General features: G+C 35.0%; 3 protein-coding genes across 4 annotated transcripts; 2 read left to right on the top strand and 1 right to left on the bottom strand.

Moving 5' to 3' along the window:
- The first annotated feature begins 6,216 nt into the window (after positions 1-6,216).
- Positions 6,217-8,666, top strand: LOC120182757. Of its 2 annotated transcripts, XM_039187630.1 has the most exons (5): positions 6,218-6,617; positions 6,726-7,411; positions 7,505-7,689; positions 7,801-7,873; positions 8,028-8,666. In XM_039187630.1, exons 2-5 carry the CDS (start codon positions 7,117-7,119, stop codon positions 8,357-8,359), a joined length of 885 nt encoding a protein of 294 aa, XP_039043561.1. In that variant the 5' UTR covers positions 6,218-6,617; positions 6,726-7,116; the 3' UTR covers positions 8,360-8,666. The 2 variants fall into 2 exon arrangements, with proteins under 2 accessions (XP_039043562.1, XP_039043561.1); XM_039187631.1 differs by lacking the exon at positions 7,801-7,873 and having other exon boundaries at positions 6,217-6,617; positions 7,505-7,696; positions 8,070-8,666.
- On the top strand, positions 6,312-7,090 carry LOC120182920. The gene is made up of 3 exons (XM_039187746.1): positions 6,312-6,617; positions 6,726-6,862; positions 7,018-7,090. Exons 1-3 carry the CDS (start codon positions 6,312-6,314, stop codon positions 7,088-7,090), a joined length of 516 nt encoding a protein of 171 aa, XP_039043677.1.
- A 4,237-nt stretch (positions 8,667-12,903) lies between the features above and the next one.
- LOC120182964 (60S ribosomal protein L13-1-like) lies at positions 12,904-13,509 on the bottom strand (the record flags this gene model as incomplete). Its single annotated transcript, XM_039187776.1, has 2 exons — positions 12,904-13,244; positions 13,339-13,509. Coding segments are annotated over 2 exons (393 nt in total), but the record flags the coding sequence as incomplete, so codon positions are not given.
- Between the last annotated feature and the right edge of the window lie 366 nt (positions 13,510-13,875).

Raw genomic sequence — 13,875 nt, 5'->3', positions numbered from 1 at the left:
ACAACCTTCTGCTTCTTCTTTTGGGGTGAAGGACATTCTGAATCCAAATATGAATCTATAACACTCTCCGGTGTATAGATCACATCGACATCGTTCCTCCTCATTTCCTCTATCTTTTTTCTTCATATTTTTTCAATTCATCGTATTTTTGCTCTACATAGCTCTTCATCTCTTTTATTTCACCCTTCAATATTTCCCCTTCATCTAAGTATTCATCAACTACCCCTTCACACCTATAAGTTTACCTCAATTCCACAACCTCCTTCACCATTCCATCAATCTATTCACCCGTCACCATCTTAAGTTCAGTCCTCAACACCTCAACTTCTTTCATCACTTCACCCTCAACACCTCAACTTCTTTCACCACTCCATCTATTTTTCCTTTCACTTCCCCCTTTTGCCTCTCAAGTGTCTCTTCGACTCTCTCAAGTGTCTCTTCGACTCTTGATTGTCTTTGCATGATATCAAAAAGGAATTTTTTGATATCAGCCAATTCAGACGTCAAAATGTCGAATTTATTCTGTTTTCCCTCACCGTCATCCCCCAATACAACCATCTCTTCTTCCTTCCCCTCTGTCTCCTCTACCTCCTTGCCAATAACCTTCAAAAATTAAATTACAATATTAAGACATTGATTATATTCTTAATATTATTTAATTACATTTATTACCCTTTCTTGCTTCCTCGGTCTATCCAACTTTAACTTCGCCATCACTCTAACCATCTCTTCCTTTCCTCATGCACAGATGCGTGCCACTCCGATTCTTTCATAAGCCGGCACTGCCTCACAGCCCGACCAAAAATCAAACAGTGCAACCTGTATTTATAATAAAATTTATAATTTTATATAGTAACTATACTATCATTTTATATAAAAAACAAAAACATTCTTAAACTCATTTACCTCTAAGATTGTTATGCACCCTTTGAGGTATCTCTGACTGCCCTTTTTAAAGGTGATTATTGATTCAATCAATCTTGAATGGACATATTCAGCCCAGTTGAATTCACCCTTCAAGCCTTCATCGCAAATGAGCTTCATATAATCCTTGTTCGTTGACGTATCACCCGTTGGACAAAGAAAGATACCAACAAAGTACAATAGAACTCGGGCCTTCAGCTCATCCCCCCGTAAGATCCACTTTTGATTTCCTCTTCAAGTTCAGGATATGTCACCTTCTACTTCAAACCATATTTGGAGGCAAGTGTTTTCCAGTTCTTACTCTTAGAGACTTCTACAACAGTTTTGTCTTCATTTCCTACCCCCAAGACGGCTGCAGCACATGATATCCCCAGAGGAAATGAATATCATCATATTTAACAATACATTGTTCGACATTAAATTGCTCCATCAATGATCGACACAATTCCCTCCGAATAGGTCGATCCCTTACTCCTACCAATAATCCAAACCCCATTTCTCCCAGCACATTCAACTGGCCCTTCTCTTTAAGGCGTTTAATTAATGAATTCACCTTTTTAATGTTGCACCTTGTCGACACTTCCTACATTTTTAACAATATATATTGTTATAGTTCTTATATATTTTGTATCAACGTATTTACAAGTTTAATGAATACCTTTTTTTCATGTGCTTTCCTCCATTCTTTGTAATCTTCACTATCCATCTTTGAATGTGCAATGTAAGGTTCATTGTCAGAATCACTCATCGAATTCCATTTCTCCAACACATCATTTCTCACCTAATATTAAGCATAAAAATTTCTTATTCAATATATTAACGCTAAATAATACTCAATGTCAATTTCAATTTACATACCGAACCGATGTGTTCGTCACATTCCTTCATCCTTTGGCATTCGGTCATACTATCAACATTTAGAATTTGTAATCAATTTAAAGTTCTTAAATACTTTAATCCAATTACCATTTCAACAATAATAACAATAAGACATTGATACTTACTAGAAATACATATATCCACCATTTGGTTACTTTCGAATCTCGACCTCAATTTCAACGTCATCTTCATCACCAACAATTCCAAGATCATTTGACTTTATTTTTCCTTCATATATTAGTTTACGCAAATAAAATCAAATACTGGTTACATACACTTTATTCAATATACAAAAATCGATAACTACTCTTGTAGTAAAACGGTTTCCTTCAAAAGAATTTGAATGGTCACTACAACAAGTGTCGGCACATTTATACAACCTACAATATCATTTTCTACCTACAATATTATAAACATGTATTTATATTTATTTTCTACCTATAATATTATATAATCAACAAATCAAACCCTAATCCCTATTTCATTCAAACGAATGAGAACACTCAATACTCCAAGTATCAGCACATTTATACAACCTATAATATCATTTTCTACCTATAATATTTAATAAAAGTATCGATATTTATATTTTACCTAGAATATCACTTTCTACCTGTAATCGGTCTCAAATGCTTATTTACTCCAAAACCCCAAACAACACATAAAAACCCTATTTTCGATTACTGTAATAATAAAAAACTAGGGTTTCGACAACATACTTTTCGATTCGACTGCAGCAACAAACAAACAAACTTCGCTTTAGAAACACCTTCTGAAATGCAGCAATAATTACGCTTCGATTTCAAAAACTCGTCCGTTATATCTATTTTTCAAAGGATGCCATTTATATTTTCCCCGTATATGTTATTTATAATTAATCGATACAACTATCAAAGTGTCGATACTTTTATATCAGGTGTTGATACTTTCGATAGTATAATTACTTATTTTTTTGAAAGTATCAATACTTTATTACGCGTACTTATTAAAGTATCGACACTTTCAATATATCCGGTAGCTCTATACCGGTTTTTCCTTTCGAGATCGGTTTTGTCATATTTTTATATGTTATATCGTTGTGGATCGATACATTGTTATAAAGTATCGACACTTTATAGGCGTAAAAACTGTTTATCTTTTAAATTTACAAAGTGTCGATACTTATATTAAAGTATCGACACTTTCAATATATCCGATAGCTCTATACCGGTTTTGTCATTTCGAGACCGGTTTTGTCATATTTTTACCTGTTATATCGTTGTGGATCGATACATTGTTATAAAGTATCAACACTTTATAGGCGCTAAAACTGCTTCTCTTTTAAATTCACAAAATGTCGATACTTATATTAAAGTATCGACACTTTCAATATATCCGGTAGCTCTATACCGATTTTGTCCTTTTGAGACTGATTTTGTCATATTTTTACCTGTTATATCGTTGTAGATCGATACATTGTTATAAATATCGACACTTTATAGGCACAAAAACTGCTTCTCTTTTAAATTCACAAAGTGTCGATACTTATATAAAGTATCGACACTTTTAATATATCCGGTAACACTTTACCGCTTTTGTCTTTTTGAGACCGATTTTGTCATATTTTTACATGTTATATTGATATGGATCGATACATTTTTATAAAGTATCGACATAAACCGACAAGCTAAGTTTGTCGGTTGCCAAATTTTTTAATATTTCTTTATGATTTAGACCTACTACATTATTATTACTCAACATTTCCGGTAGCGCTAAACCGAATTTATTAAATATCTTTTAATGTATCCGGTAACGTCATATATTAGCCGTATATTAGCCCGACTTTTCTGAGACAACCCTTAGGCCCGGTAGCTTCTGTCAGTTGAACTGAGTCAAAGGATAAAGAACTGGTTGAAGCCACAACTAGAGGCTTCCTTGTTGCTGAAACACTGGGAACAGGATTGACTATAGCATGCTTGTTTAAGGAAACCATTTGACTTGATGCTTGTAAATTAAAAGAAGCTGAATCAGAAACCACATTTTTTGTTTCTGAAGGTGCAAGATCCCACTTAGCTGTTCTCTTTTCTGTCGAGCGATGAACCGTGGATTTTAATCCAAAAATTATATATTTTTTAAAATAAAAAATACATTAATTTCGAAATAATTTCAAAACTTAAAAAACCTTCATTTCAACCCCTAAACCACGCCGACCGCCGTCGTCGCTCCTCCGTTCCTGTCACTGCCCAACCCAGTCAAAGCGCCTCGCCGCCCTGATCAAAGCCCCCAAAATAATTCGTGGATAGTCGTCTCCGTTCACCGGAAACGAATCCTTGAAGTTTCGCCAAAAACCCACCCGACGCCTCGGATTTTGGACGATTACAACCGCCTCAAACCTCCGTTCGCCTCACCGCCACTATTTTTAGATTCCTCTTCGTCGTCCGCTCAAAACCCAACTGGTGGGTCACATCATAGTCACTGTCTGCAGTCGTGGGTAAGCTTCGGTGTTAAGATTTGAGTTTTTTTGTAATTTTAAAAAAATAAGGGGTTTTATTTATAAATATAATAATATTTTTAATATTTTTTTTAAAAAGAAATTTTTTAAATTATCATATTGTGACATATGTCACTTAATGGAGAAAATTAACGGTCCGTCACAACTTGACTCATTATGAGTTACGGAATGTAACGTTAGACACCAAACTAGAACGAAAAACACCTTAGGTACTGAACTGAAAAAATGAGCATACGTTGGGTACCTTTTGTATATTAAATCTTTTTTTTTATTACCGGCAAGGCCTTTGAGAACAGTGAGTTTGGTTGGATTTCTATATATTCCCATTTTAATTTAATATAATGAGATTATAATTATAATCTGATTTTAATAATAATATTTAATTTAAAAATAAAATATAAATATATATTTGAGAGATAGTTTTCAATATTCACAATTCCGAGATTTGAACTCTATCCTTGCTTAAGGAATATAATATCTAATCTCACTAGATCAATTAGTTGTTAATTCACTCAAACTTATGTGACATTAAATGTTGACACTCCTAATATATATGATGCTCAAACTCGGGTCCTCAAAGAATATCAACAATTCTTTTATCAAGGAATATATATATTATTGAAGAAAAAGTTTAAAAGAAATAATCAGAAGAAAAATCTCAAAAATAACAAATGCTTCTGGAACTAAAAATGGGAAGGGATCTCTCTGCTTCTCAAATTGTAAAAGGATTGAGGGTAAGTAGATCATGGCTGGAGCATTCTCCTTTATGATCAAATTTATTTAAGTACAAGAAGATATCTAGAAATAAGATCTGAATAGAATCTTTTTTAAATGAATTAAGATGATAATTGGTTGAACAACTGCCCTTGGTAAGGAGCCAAGGACACCGTAACTCGTATTCTTGGTTCTAAATTCATTCCGACCATAAGATTTGAGGGAGAAAATAAAGAGGAAAACAAAAGCTTAACGGTTGTATAAGAAGAAAAATAAGATGAAAGAAATCCTAAATAATTATATATAGTGTAGTAGTATTTTTGTCTATATGCAGATATTTTTACGCAATGATTTATTGGCGGAGATTACTTCCCATTACAGATGCGCATATGAATGACTGCATATGAATACTGTTCAACTATGTTTTTATTTATTTTATTTATACATGCATGGTATTTTATCTTTATTTTTAATTTTTTGACTGCCGGAGATCTTCCACGGAAGCTACTCTCAATTTGGTGTTGGGGGCAACCTATTAACCTACCTCCCTCTTACCCCATTGCACATGGAAATAGGGTTTTATTGTTGTTGTAGTAATTTTGCAAATAGTTGAATTATATAACATAATTAATAATATTTGAGCTCGAATCAAATTGATGACTTTCTTATTTTACATCTAATTTCGACTGAAACTAAAAAAAAAAGCACACTAAATTTAACTCAGCCCCAATCTAATTTTTAAAGAAAAATCTATTTTAGAATTTTATTCTGATTAATTCGAATCAACCCGTATCGCACATCTAGTCTTAATACACAAGTTTCTCAATGATTTTTTTTACATATCTAATGACTCTAAACAAAATCTTACTTAAACAATATCAAATTATTTAATACTTGAATTAACTCATTGATTAGTTGCTTAACTTTTTCATTATTTCTGTTTTAATTACTTAACTTCAGTATTTTTAAAATTTAATTAAAATCATATTAAATTAAAATCCGTATATCATTTTAAAATGAATGTTTGATTAGATTAGATCCAATAAATAAATTTAAAGTTTAACTATTTGATTCGATTATAGTATCAAAATAGAACATGGGCCGACACCTAAACACCCAATTAAACCGAAAACTGGGAACGAAAACCAGTTATAAAACGGCACCGTTGAGTTGCTAATCAATTCTTCCCCACCCTCGGTCGTCATTCATCGGCTCGCCATTCGAATGATAAAGCGATGCCGATGAGATCAGACATGACACAAAGCCGATAAACTAGAAAAAAGATCGTTAATTCAGAAGAAAAATGGCGGTGGGAATATCAAAGGATTTAATAACCCAACTCCAGATCTCACTTCACAAGCAAGCCAACGTGCCTTCCTACGATCCCAACGACCCATCGCTTCCCGGTCTCCCTTCCTTCCTTCACTCGGTCGATCGCTCTCCCCGCCTCCGCTGCCACCACTGCAAGGCCCGTCTCCTTCGAGGCTCCGACTTCCTCCTTTGCATTTTTTGCGGCAAACTCCCCACTGAGACGCCGCCTCCGCCCATCAAATTCCAGTCCACTTCGGGTTACAGATGGTTTCTTCACTCTCTTAACTTGGATGGATCTGTAAGTCACTTTTTTTTATTTGTTTATGTTCTTATATTATCATAAAAGAATGACGGATTTTAGTTGTTGTTTTGAAGTTTCGTAATTAAATAAAAATGGGTGTTGTAGGAAATTGTGGGAGAGTCTTTAGACGGGAATGGAAGGGATAAAGAGCGTAGAGAGGAGTCTGCTTTATCTGATATTTTAGGTTTAGAAATAAGGTGGAATGATTCAGAGCCGGAGGAGTTTGATTCTGGTTTAAGAAAGTAATCCGTTGAATTTAGACGGACTTGATCTTGGTAATGATTTTTTAGCTGAAAGGAAAGAAGATTCTGATCCGATTCCCTCTGAAGGGGCACTGCCGGTAAAGAAAGGGATTGATTCTACTGCCAATTTTCAGGGTTCGGTCTCTGGTTGGCAGGCTGACTTTCAGTCTTCCGATTCTAGAGCTGATCAAGGTGCAATTAGCTCTCTGTCGTTTGATCCTTATGTGAGTTCCTCAAAAGATATTTCTTCCAACATGGGCATGGTCTTCGGACAGGGTACTAGTTTATTTGATGGAAAAGAAAAAAGCAATCAAACTTCTTTGGATTCCAAAACACCAGACTGGTTTCAAGGTGATTTAAAGAGTAATTCCATTTCCAGTGATCAAGCACAAAGCAGTACCAGCAACGCCCCCCGTGACAGGACTATTGACATCGATGACAATTCCTTTGATGACTGGAATGATTTTAAGGGTTCCACCATTGCACAAGATGTTGCTCAGAGTTCTTCGGACCAGACTTCTGGTGGTTTGAAGTCAATACATGAAGAGGGTAGTGATTCTTTTTCTTGATTGGGGGCTGGATCTGAATCTACTATTTTTGAAACTCACCATGAGGAATCCAAATCTTTGGATCGTTTTGCAGGTTCTTCTGCCGATCTTTCTACTCACTTGGATAGTGTCTTTGGAACAGGAGACTTCTTTGAGGGAAAAGCAGTAGATAGCACAATTTCATCACACAGTACTAATTGGTTTCAGGATGATCTATGGGGTAGTTCCACCTCAAAGACGGTTCATCATACTGAGCAATCTGATGAGAATGTGGGTGATAAGGAGGGCAGGAGTACATTAGCAAATATAAATAATTCTTCTGTGAGCCTAAACAAAATTCAAGATGATCAATGGCCATTGGGTAAAGTCGAAGCAGTTGACAGTGGAACCAATGATGAAGATGATGATTCATTTGGAGCTTGGAATGATTTTAAAAGCTCAAGTGTCCTGAATTCTTCAATTGGTTTGTTCGACTGAACATGCTATCCATGCTACTACTACTGAAGTAAAGAGTAGCGACCCTTTTTCTAGATGGAACCCTGAGTTTCAGTCTACTAATTCAGAAAATAATCATGTGGGGTCCAAATCATCTGATCCTTTTGTGGGTTCCTCGGTAGATCTTTCTGATCATGTTGATACTGTCTTTGCATCGGGAAAAGATTTATTTGATGGGAAAGCAAAAGATAGCTCTAATGCTTCTGATGCAAACAAGTGGTTTCAGGATGATCTATGGTCTAATTTTACCTCAAATTTAACTCAGCAAGCTGAAAACTTGGATGAAACTGGTAACATTATGGATTCTGGAACAGCTAGGGTCGTGCATGATCCCCCCTCGATGGGTGTTGATTGGTTTCCTGATGATCAATGGTTAACAGGTAACCTGAAGGCATCTGATGCGAAACCTATTGATGAACCAGATGATTCGTTTGGTGATTGGTTTGACTTCTAAAGCTGAACTACTAAGCAAGATTCTCTTAGTAATTCTTCGAAACAAGCTGTTAGAACTGATAATCAGACCATTGATGATAATAACAGCTTGTCCGCTGCCTGGAATGATTTTTCAAGCTCAGCTAGAGTGAGACCCTTCAAGTATTTCTGTAGAACAAACTGCTGTCCATCAAGAAATGTCTTCCCTTGAAACTTCAGGCATTAACAATTTCGGTAGTTTATCACAACATGATTTCTTTTCAGGGGCATTCAGCAATTAAAATGGCTCGACCGAAACTGATATTTTCTGGTCTGCAGCTCCTCTTTCAGACTGGTGTGTACACTTGTTCTGTCATTTTACTCCCTATAGAACTGATTTTTTACTTGCATTTTGGTTCTGGCATTTTCTACTTCATTATGGCAAATACAATGTCTAGTTTCAAGTCAATTATTTTATTGTTGTTGTTGGGAATATTTGAGAGAATATTATGGGAAGAACCAGGGAGTAACTAGAACTTTTGACAAAGCCTAACTATGAATAGACATAATTTTTCACATTTTTTAGTTTACATATTAGATTAATGCTGTCTAGATCCCTCTATTTTTCTCAAGTCTCCATGTTCCATATTTTTGTCCGATACATATTTTGGACAAAGGTTCATGAAAATGATTCTCCACATATATGGGAAAACTTAGAAAAAATCGAGTATTAACATGCTTGTTTCCGACTATTTTTTTTTCTAATAGTTTGGAGTCATTACAAGGTAGTATTTGTTTAGTATTTTTATTTCCAACACTTGCCGAGAGAGGAGAAATTTCTAATATGTGCATTCACATGTTTCAGGATGGGTGATGCAAATGCAAGAAGCAGTAGTGAAGGTGAAGGTGCAAAAGATGGTGATGTCTCTAATGCAACAGCATCAACAGGTTCAAAAAGTGATGAACTAGAGAGATTGATGTCACAAATGCATGATCTTTCATTTATGTCAGAAAGCAATCTTTCAATACCTGCAAAAGTAGATGAATGTGATTAACCTTCTAATGTGTGGGAGCAATTCGAGTTCTTTATTATATTATTGAGTCTTGGTTGCCTTGTTTTCTAGTTTTGATTGGTCCACGTATTTTGTATTATTTCATCCCTTGTATCCTGTGCTGGTCGTCTGTCTTCCTTCCTTGAATGTATTATGAAACGATGATCTAAGTTCAAATTTCTTAAATTTCTTAAAAACAATTAATCTCTAACAATACGATGATTTGACTCGAAAGTATTAATTGTTTTTAAATTTCGAGTTGTTCAATTCAATTTGAAATTTAGTTGAATTAATTAAATTATTAGTGTGAGTTGAGTTTGAATTTATATAAATTCGAATATTCGAAAAATATGAAAATAAAAAACTGAAACGATATCTTTTGGTCATTAGATAATTAATTTTATTTTTTAATAATTGGCATATGATTTTCTAATTTTTAATTTATCCTTTATTTTAAGTTTATTTTTGATAATTATATTTCTTTAATCATTATAAATACTTTTGAAACTTTAATTTCTCTTTTTGATAATATTTTTTTTTCAACTTATTCTATTTAACTTTGTATTTTATTTAATTTTATCATCTTATTACAACATTTTATTTATTTAATCAATTTTTGACACCTATCAATACTTTCTTCTCAATATATATTCTTTGAAAAAGTATATTATAAATATATAATAAATTTTTAATTGATATTTAAATAATTAAATAAAATTACTAACTTATTTATCGATGTTAAAAATATGAAAATAATCTATATGTATTTTGGATATGGTTAGAGAAAATAATTTAAATTGAAATTATAACATTAAAGATAATTACATTTAAATTTGAATAAAAATTTAAAGAAATCTATTTGATTTCACCAGACACAACTCAAAATAAATAAATAAATAAATAAAATTTAAATGAAAATTAATACTTATAAATTTGATTAATTCATTTTTACTTAAATAAGGTCTAGGGACCTTAGCGTGATTTACCCAAAAAAAATAAAGACTTATATCCCTTCCCTTCTTCAACCGAAAATAACAAAACCCGACTTCCTCGCCTATGTAGGGCGTTGGAAATTTTTTCCTCATATAGGGCTCTACCCAAATTATTTCTTGAACTGGGGTGTTTGCTACAGTGACCTCATTAGTCGTCAAGTGTTCCATAGGTCGGCAAGTGCTCCTTGCGACAAAGCTTCCTCAGTTGCAGCAACTCTTCTCTCTTCCCTCGCTGTTGCATTTCCATAGGTCACCAAGTGCTCCATAGGTCGCCGTGTGCTCCTGGAGACCTTTGGAGGTCGCCATGTGGTCCTGGAGACCTATGGTGATCACTGTAGCAATCACCCTACTTAAGCAAATAATTATTCGATTGTACTATGTGAAGAATTTTTTTTCCATTGCATTATTCAAACACTTTTGCCAACAAAACCCTAAAATCTATTTTATTTCAACTCAACTCTCTCCCCTCACAACACCCACGACGACCGACTCCTAAAGTCCCCAGGCATGCGACGTTTCGGCAATCGGATATGGGTGGCCGATTTCCTCTCGGCCAACACCTAACAAGGCGTTGGAAATCTTTCACTCGACGACCCTCCCCAACGAAACAAGGCGTAAATCCAACCATTCTCTTTGATCGAGAGGTCCAAATCACAAGGCAGACCACCACGAGTGGTGGCGCCGCGACCTAAACCAATCTAGCCCAACCCGTATCTATCTCCCGACGATACCCTTGGCCTCGACCGAACCCCTCGACAACAAGCTAAGTCTTAACCCTTTTCCCTCTTATCATTTTTTTGTCATTTCGAATGATCTAACATACATACATAACAAGAACGAAAAACCAGTGGCTAGAATACCTTTTTACTTTTAATTTTTGGTTATGTTTTTTATTCCTAATAATGTGTTTGTTTACATTGTTATTTTCAGGTTATATACCCATTACACTGTCAAGGATAAAAATAAAAAAATTGCTCGTTGATTTGGTTGATGCAGTTGGTGGTACCGTGATTTGGGGGAGATGGTGGTCGTGCTTCTGCTCTCGTGGAGGTATGGGCAGTGGTGGTGTGTAACAGAGTCAACAGATAGCAGGGCATGGTGTTGGTAGCTGTAGTGGGTGGCCAACATCATTTTTGGTCTCACTAACGGACTTTATTTTTGGGCTTGGTCTGAACAACTGTATCGGACCTGAGATGTTGTTTGTAGTCGGGCCCCGGGTAAAAATGAGTGTCTACAATAATCTGCCTCGCTTGAGCCATGAAATTAAAAAAAAAGCACCATTATAAGATCGAGTCGAGACCCGTCAAATTCATGTATTTTTACCTTACCTAATCAAAATCGACCAAAATTTTCTGATCAATCCATTTTTGCTTCTCGAATATGGACCCTACATCATTTTTATTAAAGAAGATCTCGATGCCCATGAATCTAGCTCTAAATCATTTTGCTTTTTTTTTCTTCATATATATGAACTTATACACTAAAAAGTTGAAGTTAATTTTTGGTTTTTTAGTGAATATATATTTCATTTTTTACAATTAATCTCAACTATCTATTTTTACTCATTTAACGATCTTTAAATTTTAGTTGAGACTAATTTTTTATTTTTTAGTGAATATCTTCTCTTTTTTTACAATTAATCTCAACGTCTATTTTCATTCATCTAACAATTCTTAATAGGTATAAAACTAAGAAAAAGTATACTATGTAATAGATCTTATCCCAATAATATTCAGAAACAAATCTACACATTTATTTTGTGTCCTCAAAATACTGGCGATTTTCCCCTTTATAATATGACATAATACATAAATGAGCCGGTATGAATATACTATATAATACATCCAATACTGTAAACTCTTTCAGGTTCATAGAATCACATATATCAAAAGAGCAGGTTCAGAACCCCTTGGGTTGTATCGAAACACGTCAAATTTGCATAATTACAAAAGTCGTCCAAAAAAACATTTATGTTTGCTTGTCGCAAGATACAGTCAGAAAGACACTAGGAGCATGGCAATGGGTCCAAAGTCACAAGTGCCACCATTCCCCTTTATGTTTTGCCAGTATCTGTTGAAAGCATGCGAAATCAACGTGATGGGTTGAATGAAAACAAGGCTTGGTTGTGTTGAATCGACTTACAATCCGCACCAGAACCATATGAATAATCCATGGATGCTTGGATTATTGACTAGGGGTCCGTGACACACCAGACACCACCACCTCCACCGGACCGTGACACACCAGACACAGAGAAGCAAAAGGCCAGCGGTGGATTCAGCACAGGGAGTGCATAAATGGGTTGGTACAGTACACGTTTTGGAGAGCTGAGACCATTTTTAGTGGACTAGGTTGATGTTGAGGGAGGCTTGGGAAAATACTAGGTGACAGAATTCTAACCAAATCAATCCAAAATTCATTTCGCAGTAAAACAAGGCAATTAACCATCGCCAAATTATGAGCAAAATTAATCAACTTACCAACTCTTTCGTAATGCCAAAACAGTAGTTGCAAGAAACTTCTCATTATGATAAAAATAATCAGAAAAACAAGATACTGTCCTATACCAGAGTTTTCTAGAGCTGTCTTAGTTTGGCAATATGAAAACAAAAACTTAAGTCTTTTAACAAGCCCAAAAGACACAGCACTCAATAGATCAACCTTACTTCTTATCTTCTTTCTCAGCTTCAGCAGCCTTCTTCAACCTAGCACCAATATGACACTCATTCATACGTTCAACACGGAGCTTGTTGTATGCCTTGAACGACTTCATTTCCTCAGTGACCTTCACAAGCTCAACATAAGGCTTCTCAAGAGAAATAGGCATGTATGGTCCTTGGACTTGAGCTGAAGTTGCAAGCTCCTCAACAGTAGAATCACCAGCCTATTGGAATAAGAAATAAACAATATTGGAAAATCTAAAAAAAGAATTGTGGATTTAATGCTTTAACCTCTGCAAGTAAGGCCTACAAATTTACCTTGAACTTGCGAGCGCGCCTTGGGAAGACAACAAGCTTGGCCTTATAGGTCTTAAGCCTCTGAACATTGGCCTGAAGACCTTCAAGGGATCTGTTCTTACGGCGATGATCAACTGCAATACCAATAGTTGGGGCAAGATTCTTTGAAATGCCAGCAGCCTGGTAAGAGAATCAGATAATTTCGGGATTCAATATAAGCACATAGAAACTAAATCGAGGTGGGAATCCCACGGTATACAACATATCTTACATACAATTAATCTACACACTTAACATGCATCAACTCAATTTTTCATCCTTTCTCCCATAATCTTAAACTTGTCTGTCACAAGAGAACTAGTAATATCTAAACTTGTTCACTTAATAACAAACAGTACTATAATACTTAAAATTATTGTTAGCAGATAAAATTAATATTATTCTAGTGTTTTATTGGTGCATCTTCTGTCTTCTTTGGATTCCTTTTTCATAGTTCCTCATAGCTTCGGCTATAGATGATTACTTGAGGTTATGTCCGTCTTTTAGAGCCCATAGGGC

Source organism: Hibiscus syriacus, unplaced genomic scaffold (assembly GCF_006381635.1).
Source record: "Hibiscus syriacus cultivar Baekdansim isolate YM2019G1 unplaced genomic scaffold, ASM638163v2 tig00112738_pilon, whole genome shotgun sequence".
NCBI lineage: Eukaryota > Viridiplantae > Streptophyta > Magnoliopsida > Malvales > Malvaceae > Hibiscus > Hibiscus syriacus.
Note: the sequence above shows the minus strand (reverse complement) of the source record. Positions and strands in the feature narration are given on the sequence as shown.